This window comes from Euprymna scolopes, chromosome 17 (genome assembly GCF_053919585.1).
Source record: "Euprymna scolopes isolate OS-2025 chromosome 17, ASM5391958v1, whole genome shotgun sequence".
Classification (NCBI taxonomy): domain Eukaryota; kingdom Metazoa; phylum Mollusca; class Cephalopoda; order Sepiida; family Sepiolidae; genus Euprymna; species Euprymna scolopes.
The window spans coordinates 114667505-114688255 of NC_136498.1; the positions used below are offsets into that span (position 1 = coordinate 114667505).

Here is a 20751-nt window from a genome sequence, read left to right on the forward strand (position 1 = left end):
TCTTTCTTTGAAGGTATTACTATCACTTCCAATATGATTCTTATTCATATTTGGACAAGTTAGAAAAGCATTTCATCCAAGGCATGAAAATTGTTAAACAAAATGTTTTACTATAGGCTTTAAAAATAAAAGGTACAAGATTCAATTTGAAATTTATTTATCTTCAAAGTGCACTTTTATAAATTTTACAAAGTAAGGTATAAAAATTTAATTTGAATCAAAAAATTACCTTGGATTTATTTTATGTAAGTACATTCTGTTGCACTTTTTAAAAAAAATCATTGAAAATTTTATATCTATATCATTAATTGCTAGATGAAAGACAATGTTTTTAAAATTGCAACAAAATGTTCATTACATAAAATAAATCCAAGGTAATTTTTTGATTCAATTTAAATTAAATTTTTATACCTTACTTTGTAAAATTTATAAAAGTGCACTTTGAAGATAAATAAATTTCAAATTGAATCTTGTACCTTTATTTTTAAAGCCTATAGTAAAAACATTTTGTTTAACAATTTTCATGCCTTGGATGAAATGCTTTTCTAACTTGCATCTTATCTTTTTAAGATTATATTTTAAAACTATCCTTCTCTCTATTTCAGTTTGTATTTCTCCTCACACCACAACTCATTTTTGCAACCCACTCTTTTTCTCCTCACACCACAACTCATTTTTTGCAACTCCCTCTTTGTAATACAGGTCTGAATAATGAGAAAATCTGAATTTTTTTAAAAACTTTAAAATAACTTTTTTAGATTAATTTTTTTAAAACTTCTTTCAGAATAGAAAATCTTTAAAATTTAATAAGGAACATATTTCATATAGGTTTCATTAACAAATATTCCGTACATAATAAGAAAAATAGAGATGAAAATTTCAAAAGGACTGTATAACTGGTTACGATCAATAGTAGTCCTCGCCAGCGAAAGTCTTATTGTTATTCTATTATTATTTAAAACATTGTGTCCTGCTCTTTCACGCGAGGATTAATTTTCTTGAGTTGTTATTGTGGCTTGTGTCTAAGGAGGCATTCTGATTTAATTATACATGTTTTAGTGGGGTTTTTTTTTTTATCTATTTGTTTGAGTTTATTGTTATCATTAAGATTTTATGTTTTTTAATTACATTTTCTAAATTATCACTACAACTATAACTTAACTTGCTGGTGTTTTTATAAGATATTTCATACAGCATATTATTAGAGGGTAAATGTAGCTTTATAAGGTTTTAGAACCTTTTGCTAAGATTGGTTTTTATCATTAAGTTGCAAGGGGGTGTAAACTAGATAATGTTTCTTTTTTAGGTATATTACTAAGAGGTAGAAGTTCAACCCAGTCAATTCAGGTTCAATTTCTGCTAGAAATCCTTGTTTAATATCAAAATATATTAAGATATAAACCCATATTAAAAGTTATTTCCCAAACAGTGCATAAAGTACAGGGGAAATATTTATGGATAATAACTGTTCACTTATGGAAAGAGTTTTTGTGTTTAAAGAAAAAAAATTGTTTTTCTTATATGTGAAAAACTCAGATACAAGACATTTCTCACTTTTATGCAAAAGTCATTGTTGTCCAAAACTTGATTTGAATTTAAAATAGATATTTAAGTTGGTTTGTTGGTTGGTTCATTTGTTGGTTCATCAGTCTTTCAAGGGAGGTAACTATTGAAAAGAGAGAAATGTCACTCTCTGCACTCTTGTCAATACAGACAAGAAAAATATTATGCAATCAATAAATGTTTATTTATAAAAAGATTTGTTTTTGTTCAAAGAAAAAAAATAAATCTTGGAAGGTTTTAATGAAACTTATTTGCAATATGAAGAATGGTTAAAAAAAAATAAAAAAAAAGGATGAAGTTCTATTCATTGCCTGATGAGAATTTGTACTGGACTTGAGATGAGAACAACATATGCAACAAATGGAGTCAGCTGAAGAAAAAAGATTTTTAAAAAAACAGGATTCCAATTCAACTGTATTTTTCTTCCTTTGAAAAAAATTTTATCGGATTTAGTAAAAGAAAAAGATTTCCATTTTTATTTTAAGAAATTTTTTCTCAGAACTTTAAATAAATTATTTAAAAAATGGCTGAAATTGGAATGTGGAGAGAAAACAATTTTAAACTGAGTCCAAACATAAAAAGGAAAAGCTGCCACCTGAAAAAGAAAAAAAGGAAACTTCAATGTTTTTATGATCAATAAAAAAAAAATATATATATATAAAAATATAAAGCAAAATCTATAATAGCAAAAAGTGAAATGCCATCACTCACAAAATTTATATTTTTTTTATTCCTCATCACAATGTCAAAAGTTTCTGTGATCAAATAATGTTATTCTTTGTTTCTGGTTGCCTACAAATTATTGTCCTTAACTAGAAAATTGAAAGATATTTTCATAATTTACGTGATTTTAAGTTGAAAGAACACACACCCGAGCTAGATTATTTTGTTCTCTTTGCTAACCAAAACCCATGCTTGCTCTTCGCAACAACAGTCATTTTTTCTTGTTTTTTTCACCAACAATAAAACACGCAAATGACACAGTGTCTAAAAACAAAAATCTCTCAAGCAAAAATTCTGTTTCCTTTTATTCTTCCAACAATGCCTAAATTTGCATAATTGCCCTTAATTCATACATACTGGTACATGGTTCGCATGTCAGTTTTCCTACAGTGGGCACATGCTAACCATGGTCACTTATTTCTTTGTTTTTCAGCGCCATTACTACAAAAATGCAACATTTCTGTGGTTTTGAAATATAAAGAAGGATTAACAGGGTTCGTACAGATCAATTCTCAAGGACTTTTACAAGTTTTTTAATGGCTTCTCCAGACAAAATTCAAGTTTTTAAAACAAAATTTGATATATAAACATTGATATAATAAACCTAAAAACTTAAATGAACAGGAAACGTCATTTTGATTTATATACAAAATAATATCCTTGTCAACAATCATATTTACATTCTCTGACCCACTAACATTTGGATCGACAGAAGGATCCCACTATTTTTCCAGCGACCTTGGCAACGGATTCGATGTCTTCCATTTTAGATCAGATGTAAAGGTCAATCCCAGAAGCTTGTCATTCAGTATACACATTATTAGTCCCTCTAAATATTGCTTTTTTTTTTTTTTTTTTCAAGGTTCGTATAGATTTTCAATGTCCATTTTCAAGGCTTTTCAAAGTTTTTAAAGACCTTCTCCAGACAAAATCCAAGAAAATTTGATATCTAAACAATGATATAATAAAGTAAGCAACTTAATTGAAAACAAGAAAAGTTATTTTCATTTCCATACAAAACAATATGCCTGTCGGCAATCATATTTACATTTCCTTATATTTGACTAACCAAGCACAATTAAATGATATTTATTGGTCTACACTGTGTCTGTGTTACTTTTATATTTTGAATTTCCAGTACTGTGGATACAAGAGTTACATCCCTTTATCATTAAACTACACAATGTTATTATATGGATAATATCTGGTAGCTATGTGGGAAAAGGATGTAACTCTTGTATCCACAAAAAATACAATAATTCATTTCGATTTTATTTTCAATATTTAAAAAATATTTTGATGGTATTTAAAAAATAATTTAATAATATTTATCGTGATTTTATTTTTACTATTGCAACACAAATTTTTACTGGGCATAAAGAATACAATTTTTCAAGGTAATAATAGAAATAAGGCCTTTTCAAGTCAAAATTCAAGGACTTCTCAAATCTGAACGAACCCTGAATTAAACGTTACTTACAATGTCAAAGAAAATTAAGAAAAACCAACTTTGAAGCGTGTACACTGTTTTGCACGTTAAGCACTTAATTTTTGGTATAAAAAAAAATTGTTTGCAGTTAAAATTTTTTTATAAGTGTCATTCATTTGCAACTGAAGAGAACAACTACTTTAAGAAAAACAAATTGAGGAAGACAGACAGTTGCACTTTTCACAGTTGAAAGAGAACATTGCGGTGTTGTTGAAGAAGAGATGCACTAATTTCCTTACGGGATTACAAGATATTTCGGCAAGAAGAGGAGATTATGGCGTCAAGAATTGTGAAATCAAGCAAAGATGTGATATCGTCTTTTAGTAGAGACGGTGATATACTTGAATGAAGAAAGTGAAATTAGTTGCTAAGTTATAAAAATGTGCAAGACCTTGCTAGTTTTATTACACTTTTTCTGCACGGAGATGCACTTGCCCTCTCCCTTGGTATGAATAATGTGAAACAGAGAGAAAGGAGACGAGTGACAAAATCTCGTTAATACTTAGTTTCTGATGGAGCACAGCAAAAGGGATTATTTCTAACATGCATTTCTTTGTCTATCTCACAAACACCAGGCAACATCTCATGCCTTTTCAATCTATAGGGTTGATACCAGTCATTTTGCAAGAAGTCACTTTGTATGCCTTCAAACCAGGCCTACCTTACTTGGTCAAACCACCCGAGACACGTGTAAGGCCTCCTAAATCGCACCAATACTGAGTTTCTGGTCTGCATTTCTTTGTCTATCTCATAAACTTACTCCAAGAATATTTTCAAAGATATTGAGTTTGTTCTCATGCTCTGCCACTATTTTTCAATTATGCAAAAATAAGAACTATCTAATTATTATAGAAATATTATCATCTATTATATAAATCTCACCTGTCTGTTTAAATGTATGTATGCATGTATGTATGTATGTATGTCAGCCTAAAACTTTTGACAGAGGCGACAGATTTTCACAAGATCGGTATCACTTTTAAACTCAACTCTTCAGACTACAAATATAAAAAACTTAGCCAAAAACATTAATTCCTTCACTCTCAACTTGGCACTTTTCTGCAGAGAGGGGTCGGTTTTTTTTTTTGCTGATATTTTCAAAAGTCATACCCTCTTTTTGATTGTCTAGCTTTAATTTAAACCTACGTCACTTCCAGTTTGGCGATGGGCACAACAGCTAACATGCTAAGTTTTTTTTTTTTCACTTCCTTTTCCTCCTTCGCGATCTGTGTTCGAGCTTGCTTGCCTGCCTACTACCACTTTTTTTTTTGTGTTTGCAAGTTTCCTTTTTTCTTGTTTTTGCTCAACCAACACCGCTAAACACACCTCCACTTTCTTTTTCTGGCTTCTCGTAACTGGTTCGAGCCTGCTTACCTGCCTACTACAACTATTTTTTTTTTTTTTTTGCTCAACACACACTTACAAACACCCGGGTAATGCCGGACACCCAGGCTAGTTGATTTATAAAGTTTTAACTTCAGACGTGTTAATATGTCATTTTTCTCTTTATATTTTCTAACCTGAATTGAGGAAACAAGCAGTTGAAGGATAGAGAAGATTTGTTGAAGAGGAGTTACGATAATTTACTTATAACAATTTAATTTTCTTTATTGACTGATATTTGGGGATCAAATTTGGGGCCAGTCATCAAAACAAAGTGAAAGAAACTGAGAGTTGAAAATAATAATAATAAATATTCATCCAAACTCTTTCTTGCCAACTCCCAATTTCAACTGTAATCTTCACCGTGCCCTCTATAGTGAAGCACTGCCACTCGAACCTGGAATTTGTCTGATACAAAAAACATGAAAACAAAAAGAGAAATACAAATTTATGTGCCATTCAAGATGGCAGGATAAATAGACTTTTTTTTTTTTGTGGAGCAATGATATTATTTTGTACACGTGAGTCTGTTGCCAGCTGGGAAAAAAATATGCTGACTGATTGGGGAAGAAGCGAGTAAATGGCAGAAGAGAATAAGCCGTTATGTTGTGAGAGAAACGTGAATACAACTTTAGCGTTGTGTGTTTTCAAATCCAAAGCATTTATGTAACTAAAATAGGAATTCCCAGAAAAAAACCTATAGGCAATTATATAATAGGTTGGTTGGTTGTTTTTGTTTTACGGCATATCAACCCTTTTCAGGTTATTTAATGCTGAATCCAAAGATTTTGAAGAAAAATTTTTTTAATAGAATATATTTGTTGTTTTCAAGTTGGTTTCTATTTAACCCATAGTTGGGACCATAACAGGTACTATCACTCCGAGTATGAGTGGACCTGGGAGCAATGGCAATTAAAGGGTGACTCCACACTCCTCAAAAGCCACAAGCTGGGGCCTCACCACTGGATATAGTTTAAGGCCATATCCAGAACTATATATAATAGGGGATGTTCTAAAAATTGCAATATGAAAATAAAAAGATAAATACTAATTTATGTGCTATCGGGGTTCGAGATGGCAGGATAAAAAGACTGTTTTTGTGGGGCAGTGACATTATTTTGTGCACGTGAGTCTGTTGCCAGTTAGGAAGAGGATGAAAAGAAAAGAGATGGCTGGTTCGCGAAAGAAGCGAGCGAGTGGTAAAAGAGAATAGGCCAACGTTTCGTTGTGAGAGAAACGCAAACACAATTTTAGCATCGCGTGTTCTCAAATCAGAGGAATTTACGTGACTAAAATAGGAATTCCAAAAAAAAAAAAAAAAAATATATATATATATAAACAATCTTACAATTATATAAAAGGAGACTTTCTAAAAATGATAATTTATTTTGGATTCGTAATTAGAATTAATATGAAGAGAATTTTTATAAAATAAAATGGAAGAATTGTGGGAAAAAAGATTTACCGTGAGAAAAGTCAAGATTCAACTCCCAGACAAGAGCATGGCTGGTTCTAAGACGCAGTTGGTAATTTCAGAAGGAAGTGACAACGTGGACTTTATCACATTGGACAAAAGAATGTTGAGCCTATAAACGAATATAAACACAAATAATTTTTTTTTTAAATAAATAAAAATATATATACAGGGTGTTCAAAAAGTTACTGAAGAATTTTAAATTTAAATAGATTCTTTATTTTTGGTGATATCTTTCTTCTGTAATTTTAACACAATCTGACAAAAAAACAAAAAAAAACACTCTTTATTTATGAAATATAATACCTTTTAAATGTTGCCCATTTTCAGCTTCGCATATTTGTGCTCTTTCCAAAATATTATTCATTACAGATTGCAGAATCTCTGGATTGTTTGAATTTTGCATTTTTTTTTTTTTTTAATTTCCCAATATCTTAGTCAGAAATTAAAATTACAGAAAGATATTATCAAAAATAAAGAATCTATGTTCAAAACCCTTCAGTGACTTTTTGGACACCCTGTATAACACAAATAAATTTTTTTTAAAAATTTGAGGCTATAAATTACTGCAGCAACATATCACTTACATCTCGCCAACACACGATACATACAATTATTACCTCCCTTGTTATAAGCCAAACTCTCAGATTTCTTTTGTTTTAGCAAAACTCAATTTTCGTTAATTGTTTTTGAAAACGGTTTTCATTGATACTGAAGTTTCTACCTTATCGTTTTTCATCATTTTTGGATATGTTCATTACTGCGACGTGACAAGTAAGTAGATACCATTGGTTTTTACTTAAAATTCAGTATTTCAATTTTTTTTAATTTCGCTATTATAACAAAGAAGCACCAAATTAGTATATTATCGAAACAAAATGGGTGAAAAAGAAAGAAATCATGTTAATGTTTCTTGAATAATTTAATTAGATGACTTTGATTAGTCTCATGACAACACAAATTGACGCACAAGTTCATTAGGGGAGTTTGAGTTCAACAGAATGATGAGAAATGGCTTTCATCCTAATTTAAAAACCAAACAAATGTTTTGTTTTTTTTGGGGGTTTTTTGTACAAGAAAAACTTTTTAAATTTCAACTCACCATTGTTTCACTTCCGGTTGAAGATCGGGACAATCAGGTTTGGAATTTGTTTTTAAAACATGGAAATTATCTTCTATGCTTTTCTTGGCTTCCATAAACACACAATTTGTGCCAATGCTATTCAAAGATTGCTGAAAAAAAAAAAAGTTTGGTACTTGTACAGTTTAATCAAGACATTAAAAAATGAAAATAAAAAAAAAAAGTTTATATTTCCCGTATCTGTCATGGAATGAAGTTCTCCAAAAAAAAATTTCACTTAATTTCATCAAGTAGTTTTTTTTGTTTTTTGTTTTTTACAGCGAAAAAACAATTTGTTATGATATCGAGCAAAAGGTTTGATTTTTAGGAAGAAAAGCTAGTATTAAAGATGGGGAGGGAGTGTCGGCGCTTTAAATTGAGTTATCTCCCCATGGCGTGTTCTAAAAATCCAAACAAAAATTTAAAAAATTCAAAGATGTCTACCTTCAACGTGCTGTCATAAAAACGTGTTTTTTCCACTGCAATGATTGATTTACTCGTTGGCCAATCAATGTAACTTGTAAAGGGAAAAGGGAGACAATCGCTGACTAATGAATAAATGTTTAAAATTATAATACTTAATTTTACATAAATAGAACTTAAAATTCTAACTTCAAATCCATTTTCTGATTAACAAACAACTAGTAGTCCCAATGTAAGTGCAAAAATGAAGAGATTTTTTTTCTGAAGGAATTAAATGTATGTTAAATAGATTTTTTTAATCTTTTATAAAGACTTTGATGCCGTTTTGAATAAAGTTTGACATAGCTGGCCATCCTCTTAGTTTGCTATCTCCTTTTTTAAGTATAGCTTCCCTTCAATGAACGTTGGATATTTGTGCCATAGACATACACTTACAATTTACAATCCAGGATGATTAAAGATTTCATTAATTTTATACCAATATTCGGTGCTGCCCGGCATTCATTAAAAGTCATTTTAGATTTGGGGGAAAACAAGACTGACAACAAAAGTAGAAAATGTGAAATTTATGTGAATCCAATGATTCTAATAGTTTCCCTCTGAAAGACGATTGCTTTTATAATATTGATATTGCCAATGACATCATCGACAGATTATTTTCATGGCAGAATTTAAAAGATGTATCAACATTGTATCTAAAGTTTTTCTGGGCGAAAAACTCTAAAGGTTACACAATGGTTAGCCTCACAGATAAATAGGTATCATACTGTAAGCACAATGCGACAATCAATTTGAAAAATGCAAGTTGTTTAATTCCTCAAATGATGCCTAGTGTCAGTCCACTCTAATAGAGGTCAGTCAAACAACCGACACACCAGGAGAGGTAAATCTTCTAACCCTCATTACATCAAGAAGCAGACAAGAAACTCCCAACTTGGGGAAAGTATGGCACTTTGTGACAAATTGGTGGTAAAAAAAATAACGAAAACAAAACCAGTTACTGTGGCTTCTCTTTGTAATGAGAATTCTTCCTGGACAAATGTTGGGTACTTACGGAAGAGACCATGTGAAGGTTGCCAACATCCTAAGTAAAATTGCTTCTGTGTATAAAATGGCCGCTACATTTTCACTTGGACCCAACACATTGTATGCAGAGACAGTTGCAAAGGAACAAAGGAAAAAAAATTTGACACACTTTTCGTTTTCAGTCAAAACATAAGGCATTTATTCACGGTCGTTTTATCACCAAAACCACGGACACATAATTTTCCAAGCCAGTGACAATAAGGACACATTCTGGTTTTTCTTTCGAGATACAAATACTTGTTTCCTAGTCTGCAATCCTCCAGCTCGTCCCACAGCACAGTCATGCAACCATTTTATTTAAAGTTTAGATTTCATCTTGCTTTTTTAAAAGTCTATCTTGTGGTTCAAAGTTGCTATACCCACCACATGCTTATTTTCCTCTCTCTGCTTTTCTTGTCTTTCCCCTTTCTCCGTTGTGACATCACCTCATGCCATGGCTTGGTCATTTGCATATGTGAGATGCTGCTGTTGCTACACACATGTTAATGATTATGTTGTATGTAGAACAGGATTTTAACTTAACACACCCAGATTGTTAGTCCGTGTTGTTAATCATTTAGCCACCATCACTACCAAATCAGCAGTTAAAAATTGAAAACAAATATCATCCAACCATGTTTCTCTCTTTCTCATAACATATTATATATATATATATATACGGCATAATCACGTTGACACACCGGTTCTCGTCAGATCACCGAAGTTAAGCAACGTTGAGCCTGGCTAATACCAGATGGGTGACCATTTGGGAATTCTAAGCGCTGTATGTGCTCTCCGCTTATCTCGGCATTGTTTCTAGTCGTCTTGTACCTCAACTTGCCACTGGTATGCAACAATGTTGATTCAGGAGAGCCGTGGTTGGAGATTGCGCAACTCTTGCCACACAAATTTCACGCGCAGGCACCCTTACAGTGGGTATCCATAGTCTGTCAAGACTGAAGGAAGCCTTTATATATAATATGTATTAGGTGCTGGGAAAGTTCTCACACAACTTCTATTAAAGAGGTTACTGGAGGATGTTTGTCCTAATGCTATTCCAGAGTCACAAAGTGGCTTTAGGTCTGGCAGAGGAACTATGGATATAACTTTTTTCAGCCCGGCAAGTCCAGGAGAAATGCATTGAACAACAGATACCACTGTATCAAGTGTTTGTGGATCTAACCAAAGCATTTGACACAGTTAACAGGGATGCTCTCTGGTTAATCTTAGAGAAAGTAGGGTGTCCTCCAACCTTTGTTAAAATATTCAAGGAACTGCACAGGGACATGAAAGCTCAAATCTCGTTTAACGGAAAATTGTCTGATGAAATCCCAGTTGACAATGGTGTCAAACAAGGTGATATTCCTGCCTCTATTCTCTTCTCTATATATTTTGCTGCTCTACTTGCTTATGCGTTTCGGGATTGCGATAGAGGTGTCATGTTAAAGTTTCGAACCATAGGTCGCATTTTTGATCTCAGAAGATTTAATGCCAGAACCAAGCTGCATCATGTTACTGTATGCAAACGATGCTGTTTTTTGTCGCACACTGAGACTGATATGAAGCATATAATGGATAGCTTTTCTGACTCCTGCACTGCCTTTGGCCTGAGGATCAGTCTGTCTAAAACAAAAGTGATGTTCACTCCTGCACCGGGCCAGTCATATGTGGAGCCAAACATCATGGTCTGTGGTGCTAGACTAGGAGTAGTTGATTCATTTGTGTACCGTGGTAGTTCTCTGTTGAGGGATGGCTGTCTCGACACTGAAATCCACGGGCGAATTTAGAAGGCATCTGTAGCTTTTGGAAGGTTGGAGGAGAGAGTGTAGTCTAATCGTGGCATCACAGACAGAACTAAGACCTGTGTGCTAACCACACTGTTGTATTCATCAGAGACATGGACATTGCATCAAAGGCACATTAAATGGCTTGAACGATTTCACCAAAAATGCTGGAGACGTATCTTAAACAACAAGTGGCAAGCACAAGTACCCGTATTGAGACCCTTGTAATCAGATCTCACATGCATTGGGTGGGCCACTTGGTTTGAAAGATTGTTGGCTGCCAAAACAAAATTTTTACGGGTAGCTGGAAAATGGCAAGCACCCTAAACACAAGCCTAGGAAGAGGTTCAGGGACTCTACAAAGAATAATTTGAAAGTCTTACAAATCGACATCGACACATGGGAAGAACTTACTCTGCAAAAGCCAAAGTGGCGAAAGCTTGTACGTGAAAGTTGTGATGCTCTAGAGAAAAGAAAGCAGGCCCACAGCAATCTGAAGCGAGAGCTTCGCAAAGGTTTAATTGATGGTCTTAACCATGACACAAAGAGCTGGAAATGCGACACTTGTGAACGAATGCTTTTGTCAAAAGCTGGCTACGTCAACCACCTTAAGTCACACAAAACTCCTGTTCAGGTCAACTTTGCACCTATTAGTCAGAACCAAACGATCTGTTTAACATGCAGCAAAGTTTGCAAGTCTACTGCTGGTTTGAGGAGACATGTGATTGTTCATAGGAATACCCTTCAACCTTCAGAGGAAGTCAACTCGATGGAAATTGCTCAATTTGTATGTCACATCTGCTTCAAGATGTGCATATCTGCGGTGGGAGTGCAAAGTTATCTGAGATGGCAATGGACGAGAAGATTGGGAGAACTCTTGTATGTCACTAAAAATTGTTTTTATGAACTTATGAAAATTTGCTCTCTTGATAAACTAACGTTTCAATAACATTAAAATTAAAAGCTCTAGCATTGCATCATTGAGCTATAGCATGAACCTTTGTTGTTTATAAAACGTTATATTAAAAAAAATATATATGTTATTTAATAAATCTTATGTAAGTTTCTAAGTGCTTGAGAGAGTATTAACTCCTTGACATACATTATGTTGTCCCTTACTAGGAAAGACGTAAATAAGGGCTAAATTTTTGCTTGCTTTTATTTTCGCCTCTCCTACTTAAGATTCAAGAAATTGTTTTATATTTTACTAGTGAGAGGTACCCAGCGTCTCGTCTCGAAATGAAAGCTACCGTCTGATATGACGAGGTCGACATTGACCAAACGTTACTTAGCTCTCTAGAGACCACTGGCTTTCGGCCAGTGATTAGAGTCGAGTTTCACTTTTTTTTTATACCGAAAACCGAATGTAACGCGTGCCGATGCGGGAAATGTCGAATAATTAACGTTTGAAAGTCAATAAAATTAAATAGACAGGCGAGCTCCGTGGTTAACTGTGAGATATTACAATTTATAGATGATACAAAAAGTTTTAAGAAGTTGTGAACTGAGTGAGCGCTTCTCTGAAAGAAACCTTTTGTGGACATCGAGGAAAAGCGTACATACATACATACATACATTTTCGCTTTTATATATATAGATGGATATAACATTCCATATGTGTGTGTGTGTGTGTGTAACTATTTTATCTCTCTATCTCTCTTTATCTCTCCCCCTCTCTTTCTCCCTATGTGTGTATGTGTGTGTGTGAATAACTATTTTATCTCTCTCTCTTTATATATAGTCATCTACAGACAGATTGTTTTGCTGTCACAGCACTTCAGTGCAACTAGACAAATAACTGCCACAAGATGGGGTCGAAATTTGACCATCCAAATTACAGTTGGCGCTTATAACCCTACACTATTTCACTGCTTCTAAGGTGAGTGAAATCACGATCTATCAATATATCTATAAAAGTGAGAGTGTGTGTGTGAGGGCACTTCTCAACCTATATACTCAACAAATTTTTTATATACAGACTTGAAATTGGGTATATACAATATTCAGGCAATGTGGAAAACTTTTTAATCTGTTTTCATCCGGAAAAAGTGTTAAGAGGTCAAAATTGAAAAATTAATATATGTGGGAGTAATCGGCTTTTTATCCGTCTGCTAACTGCTTCAGGAATGCACATGTGTGAATCGTTCACATTACAGATTACTTATGCTAAGAATAAGTAGGTTTGAAAACATCTTTTAAAGATCGTTTCACACTGGTCTAATGATTATCGTACTTTACTCATTGTCTGGTTTCGATCTCAGCTAGAGTAATTTTACTTATTCTTTACTTACAAGAAGTGAACTGTTTCGAAAAATCATAATACTCGCATGTACATGTTTCAATTTCTGTGGTAATTAAAATATAATATTTATGCATATTATATGACTGGGCAATGCTGGTCGGCCTGCTAGTATATATATATATAAGTGAGAATGTGTATGCATGTGAAGACAATTCTCAACCTATATACTCAACGAATTTTTGATCTACTGACTTGAAATTTAGTATATAGGATACTCAGACATGTCGAAAACTTTTTAATCGCTTTTCATTCAGAAAAAAATGGGTGCTAATAGGTCAAAATTGAAAAATTGGTAGTGGCGGTCATCAGATTTTTATCTGTTGTTTCACGACTGCACATACACAAATGGTTCACATTATGTTAAGAATAAGTAAGTTTGAAAACACTTTTTAAAGATCGCGTCAAGCTGGCCTAGTGGTTTTCATATTTGACTCACTGTCTTGTTTTGGTTTCAATCTCAGCTAGAGTTTTGTGGGGGGTTTTTTACTTACAAGAAGTGAAATGTTTAAAAAAAATATAATACTTCGGTAATGGTGTAGATTGGTCTTCCTTTGTTTACAAAGCCATTTGACGGAAGTGACGTCAGACATTTTTATCTACGGATGGCCAAAACCATATAGAACGCCCCCCTTTTTTTTTTTTTTAAAGTTTTATTCAAACAGTCTTTATTTGAACTTAATGGACTGTTTTTTTTTCGTTTTTTTTTGTATTTATTAACTGTTTTATTCTTTTTATCAAACAAAAATAGAACTTTTATTATGGACTGTTTTCCAAACATCGAAATTTTAAAATTAAAGTTTTATTTTTAAAAAAAAAAAAAAAGACTAAGTGTTTTTTCTTTTCGATATTTTTTTTTCACTATTTATCACTTTGAAATTTTAGTCAACAATGAAATGATAAAAAACAAAAAAAATTTTCGTTAAATATATTTTTAAAAAATTATTATAAAATATCTATAAAGTCTAATTTTTATGTCTGTAAAAGTTTGTTGAAAAGTTCAAATAAAGTTTATAATTGAAAAAAAAAAAAAAAAACACCTCGTCTTTTTTAAAAAAAAAAAAAATAAAACTAACTTTAATTTTAAAATTTCAATGTTTGAAAAACAGTTCATAATATATATTTCATTATAAAAGTTCTATTTTTGTTTGATGAAAAGAATAAAACAGTTAATAAATACAAAACAAAAAAACAGCCCATTAAGTTCAAATAAAGACTGTTTGAATATAAAAAAAAAATTTAAAAAAAAAAATGTTCATTCTATACGGTTTTGGCCATCCGTAGATAAAAATATGTCTGACGTCACTTCCGTCAAATGGCTTTGTAAACAAAGGAAGGCCAATCTACACCATTACCAATACTTGCATGCACATGCCTCAGTTTCTTTCGTTTTCTTTTTTACGGAATTTAATGTTACATTTAATACCGCTTAACGCCGGGTACATCTCCGCGGATTAAGGACTATCCATTTATCTAGTGTTTCCTTTTCAGATTAAATATGTTTTTAACTCATTTCAAAACGTTTTTTAACATATTTTATCAACTGTTTGCTCATATATATATATATGTATATATATATATATATATATATATATATATATATACTAGCAAAAATATGCGACCAGAAAGAGCATATTCTTGCTAGCCTAAGAAGATGGTATAATATATGTCTAAACCAATTTATCAGAAATTTTTGCAAACATTTTGTTTTGATATAGAAAAGTAAAGAAACTTTTTTTCCAATCATAATTAAAAAAAAAAAAAGAAAAAAAGAGGAAACACTCACGAAAAGGAGCGAGATCTTGTGTGCGAGCTGAGAGACGTTTTGGTCACGTCTGATGTCATCTTGAATTTGGGAAGCTAAAGCATGTACTTGATTCAACGCGGCTAAATGAGCAAAATAACCTGGAAAAGGGAAAAAAAAAATTTACGAATGAAAGAAAAAAAATTTACATCATTTTTTTTTATCAATTTTAAAAAAGTTTTCAATTATCAGGACTCTACAGACAAATTTATCTTTAATTGACCTTTGACAATCAAACATTTTCGTTTTTTGTTTCGTTTTTTTACAAGGTAGTCACCACATATCAAGGCCCGGAAGCCACTCAGGGATAAGGGTCATTGTGTGTACAGTATGTTAGTATTGGAGATTTGATAAAGTGTCTTACTTAAGGGGGCGGTTCATCAGGAATTTGTTTATGTTGGGCTTGAAGACATCCAGGTTGTAGTCAGGTGGGAAACAGGCAAACAGAACAGAGTTCCACAGGTGTGCACTTTTAAGAAAGAAGCTTTGTTCATGATCATTTACTAGTAAAATAGAAAAGTTACTAGCCACATTCAGGTGATTTTTAGAATATGACATCTTCATTCTGTGATGAGTACGTATATCAAAGATTTTTCTGATTATTTTTTTAATAAGCGTAATTCCAAATATACACCGAATTTTTATGTTGAGACTTAAACGTATAAACCTTCAATGTTTTTTTTAAATATGCGTTAAAAAAAGAGTATATTGCTCTATTAAACCGTTTGTTTAAATAATTTAATTTTGCTTGTTTTATTAAAAAAAGGTTCAAAACATTTTGCACTCAGTAGATTTGGAAGATTGTCAGTGAAAGAAATACAATCACCAAAAGATAAGTGTTTCATTATTTCTAGTTGCCACTTTGAAAAATCACTCACAAATGCGACTGTTTCAGTCACAATGTAAAGCCCTGATTATTAAAAAGAGTATAACAAGTATCTTTATCTTCACTGTACTGATCACGTCTCAAACATTCTATATCATCGCAGATGCAAAGGACCCGGGTACAATTGCAGACAATTCCTTCATGGTGTTGAGATGACGAGTTCTCAACCATCCTCTACATACAACTCTATTATATACTATTCTTGAGTGTGCCATCGAAACGACAAATCCTCATCTTCAGGATCTTATACACCTGGAGCAAATCCAGTGATTTACAACTCTCCTGTTTTGACATGTGCTTAAAAGTCTCTCTCTCCACCACATCCTTTTCTTTCCTCTCAGCTTTTCTTTCCTTCCTCCGCTGTGACATCACCTCACACCATGGCTTGGTCATTTGCATACATGAGATGCCGCTGTTGCAACATACATATAATTGCACTATTTTAGAATAGTAAAACAATATATCATAATTTTCATCAATATTCAATGCTGCTTTTCAACTTTATTATCAATCAAGTCATGGAGATAATTCTCTATTTTAAACTACAGCAGAACCCCAGGATATGATGGCCCTAGGATACATTTTTCAGGTTACGATGTGGAATATGTTTTTTCGGACCCTGATTACGGTATTTTCTCTGACCTACAGTGTTATTTATAATGTTATTTAATTATAAATATGTGCATTATGCCGTATCCTAGCATTCTACTGTATAAATAAATAATAAGTAAATACACAAAATCACTTATTTTTATCATGCACTAGTTGCATGTACCCGGTGTTGTCCAGGATCCGGTGAAGTTATTTTAGTTTTTACATTTTATTTGTTTGCGCAGTGTTTAAATTTATACAGAAAAAGAATTAAAATTTAAATTGTAAGGGAGACAACTCTTAAGTAGTTTGAGAGATGATATAATGAATTTATGTGAAAGAAGTGTAAGACAATAAAAATGGATGAGAACTAAGATGTGAACATCAATTAAAAATATGCTGTTTTGCGCACACATAAACATGCATTTTTTACTGAAAAAACATTTTGAGGAGAAGAATGAATATAGCGTTTTGTATTTAGGGTGCTTATCCAGAATACCTCTCACGAAAAAAAAAAAATAAATAAAATAAAGAAAAGTCTGCATGATGTATGTACCTATGACAGAAAAATCGGTGCTTCTATATTGAACAAACAAAATTGGAAAATCAAAATATCGAATTTCGAGCAAAACAAACGATATCTACGTAATTGTTATGTCGCAAATAGTCACATATTCAAAAATTAGGGAAAACAATACGGTAGAAAATAATTAATTTAGAGGAGGGGAATAAAATTTATTTGGCATTTTGAATTATGTTGGTCGCATGATGCAAGCAACAATTTAATTATCTCCCCTTGCCAATTGATTTCTTTTTGTGTAAGCGTAATATAGTGATTTTGCTTCATTCGACAAATTCCTTTTTTCATTAATAATTATTTTTCTACCCAATTATTTTTCATAATTTTTGGATATGTTACTATTTGCATCATGACAATTAAATTGATACCATTTGTTTCACTTCAAATTCATTTGTTCAATATAGAAGCACTATAACAAAACATCATACACCAAAAATCATATCAATATATAGTTATTTAATGATAAATATTTTAATCTAATATTATACTAAACCTGAGTTAATGTATGTTTCAATAAAGCTTTTTTTTTAGAATATCCGTCTCAGGATGGGTAAAATTAATTTTCTGGGACAGAACAATTTTAGTGATCTGTCACCATTTTAGATTGATTTAGCCCATTTTATAGTGAGGAGTGTCTAAACCCTTTTCAGGCAAACAGCTATCCAGCCCTGTTAGAAGGGTTTGGCATTTTGTTCAAATTATTTGCAATGAAATCAAATAAAAATGCTTTAAGAAGAAAAACAAAATTTGAATATCTAAACTAATAAGTCTTAAACAAAATAAGTGATACAATCCCATGAAAGGAATCTGTCATCACCAAAATGTCATCACCATTTCTCTCACATGCACTCCATGCCATCTGCCAAATAAAGTGGCTGTTTTTATAAACAAAAAAGTTGCCATTTTCTTGGATGTAACATACTAATTTGGTGCTGTGACCAGGATGGTTTTTGCATCAGAGTTCAACAACCAGGCCAATCTTTTGTTCTCATTTTTGTTTGTTTCGGGTGTCCTGATTCCAGCTATGTAACAGTAACTGAGCGATCTTTAAGTAATAAACCTGGTTTTAGTTGCTGAAAGGAACGAGTGTCATAGTTGAAGTATGTGTTCCTAGCATAAGGCTTGCATACTTTCGAAAGCTCTACCAGTTGGTATTTATGGGTTAACCAGTTAATCGGGATATTGTAAGGTACTCATATTTATTACATCAGTAGATAATTTTCATTCATCTTAAGTTAATGGATTTGTGCATCTGCTACTAGTCTCTTGCTATTAACAATAGGGATAAAAGATGGAGCTAAATTTTTAATTATGCTTTAAAGAGTTTTTTACGCTTAAAAAATTATTAGAAAATTAAATTGCAGGTGACTCATTGAAACTTTTTAAAAATTCACAATCCAATCATATTTGGTACTAATAAACTTGTCTAAGTTGTCCACTAAGTTTCAGCTATGAACACCCAACAGTCTTTTATTGACATTCAATGATATGCAAAAAAAGAGTAGAAAATGCTGGGAAAAAAATGGATTTCAAAGTGGTGATGTGGATACAGATAAAGCACCTTGCTAAAGGGTCTCTGAAGAAACTTAGTAATGTGTCTGCAGATACCACGATGAGAACAAATGTAATAAAAACATCAGAAAAAAAAAATAGTCATTTTTCCAACAACCCCTTCCCCTATCACCATGTCAAAATGACCTCAATACATACCATCCATGTCACATTCAGAATTTGTCAGGCTAAACTGATCCTGATCCAAAATTACAGCAGCCGCACGTGGGTATAACGACATCAAGTAGCTGTCCTTAGAAAGAAGTTTCTGGAATGGATTTTAAAAACATGGATTCATATTATTATTATATCAACAAGCATAATCACTACCATTCTTAATCATTAATAGATTCATATTATTATTATATCAACAAGCATAATTGTTACCATTCTTAATCATTAATAGATTCATATTATTATTATATCAACAAGCATAATTGTAACCATTCTTAATCATTAATAGCACTGTTTTAGTATGCCAGCAGTCAACAGCGGACAAATATGTATGTGTGCTGATATATATATATATATAGTTGAGAAAGAGGGTTTACAGAGAGAGAGAGAGAGAGATAAAATGAAAGGTTTGTTTTAAATATTTACAAATTATGTTTCGGGAATTTTTTTTATATGAGAACTGATTATTTGGATTATTTGGATTATTCTGATAATTATTGTCTGGAAAAAATGGTATATGCTTTTGATTTAATAAAATAATGGAAGACCTATTACTTGTTAAGTTAAAGGCTTTGAGGAATGCTTTGCAAAGTAAACGGTTACTTTTTTTTATTACATTTTCACCCCAAACAAGGTACATTGCCACTTTGGTGTAGGGGCTACTATCAGGGACATAAGCTACAGGGGTACTATGTAGGGAGTTGGGCAGTAAGATGTCTGTTCACATTACACTTGAACTTCTGCATGTCAGTACAATTGGGGGAATAGGGACCCGAAAGGGAGTTCCAAAGTCTAGCAGTTCTGGGGAAGAAACTACTGGAGTAGAAAACTCTTACATCTAGGGATCTCTACTGTGTAGGGGTGGGATTTAGCTGCTTGTCGGGTTTGTCGGGGAGTATTTACGTCAAGGGGGTACAAGTGCTTGCAGTTCGTTGGAGCATCCACTATTAAAATACTTGTAGAACAGGCAGAAGGATGCAACATTTCGTTGATGGAACAGAGGCTGAAGGTTAGATGACAGTTCAGGACCTATCAGGTTGGCGATTCTCTTTTGAACCCTGTCTAGGAGCAAGAGACTAGTAGCAGATGCACAAATCCAAATGTGACAACAATACTCCATACATGGGCGAATGGTGGCCTTATAGAGGTACAGGATATTTTCAGGCATTAGTAGTGTTCTAGCATGGTAGAGAGAGACTATCTTCTTCGCAGCGGTCCTGGCAATGCTCTCAATGTAACTGTTCCAACTCATGTTCCCTGTGAACGTTAGGCCGAGGAGTTTACTACGACTAAAGTGATGATCAGTGGATGTAATGTTGGAAAGCTTCCACAAAAGAGGGAAATTCAATCTTTTATGTAATCATTGGTTAAACAAGAGGCGTAGTGGAATTACTAGTAGGGTTAGAGTTAGGGTTAGAGGATAAAGAGTTTGTGTGCAAGAAGTATTGTTATATAGAGCACTGCCGGAGGATGCCAAGTAACCTGAACGATTATTATTGTTATGGTGATCATTGCTCATATTTGGAAAATAGAATGTTTAGAAAATATGTATTGGCGAATGCTAGCAAGGAATGGTAACTTGATAGAATAGAATTTTATTCTGACAATTATGTCTTCACTTGAAAGAGGAATTTGGAATCAAGAGGCATGTTGGACTGTTGGGAATAATAATTATTATAATTATGTGAAAGACCATCAGATGATGACGCAATAAATTAGAAAGTTTTAGATATCGACGTGGAGTTTAGTTAGTTGAGAAGAACAGTCAAGTATCAGCCTTTGACCGCGTTGGACATGGAATGAAGTAATCCACTCAATAAAATAAAGAGTTAGACAATGGTA

The 20751-nt window shown here is 32.7% G+C and overlaps 1 protein-coding gene and 1 pseudogene across 1 annotated transcript in view; one reads left to right on the plus strand and one right to left on the minus strand.

Annotated features, from left to right (window-relative positions):
- Nucleotides 1–1064: 1064 nt before the first annotated feature.
- The window catches only part of LOC145296900 (uncharacterized), a 36108-nt gene continuing 16421 nt past the window's right edge, over nt 1065–20751 (minus strand). The window contains exons 5-9 of the mRNA XM_080143063.1: nt 18895–19003; nt 15110–15228; nt 7735–7865; nt 6624–6744; nt 1065–2158 (exon numbers count right to left, since the gene is read on the minus strand). Of these exons, the coding sequence (XP_079999189.1) occupies nt 6642–6744; nt 7735–7865; nt 15110–15228; nt 18895–19003 (462 nt within the window). The 3' untranslated portion in view covers nt 1065–2158; nt 6624–6641. The remainder of the gene's footprint in view (nt 2159–6623; nt 6745–7734; nt 7866–15109; nt 15229–18894; nt 19004–20751) is intronic.
- Nucleotides 9915–10031, plus strand: LOC145297418 (5S ribosomal RNA; annotated as a pseudogene).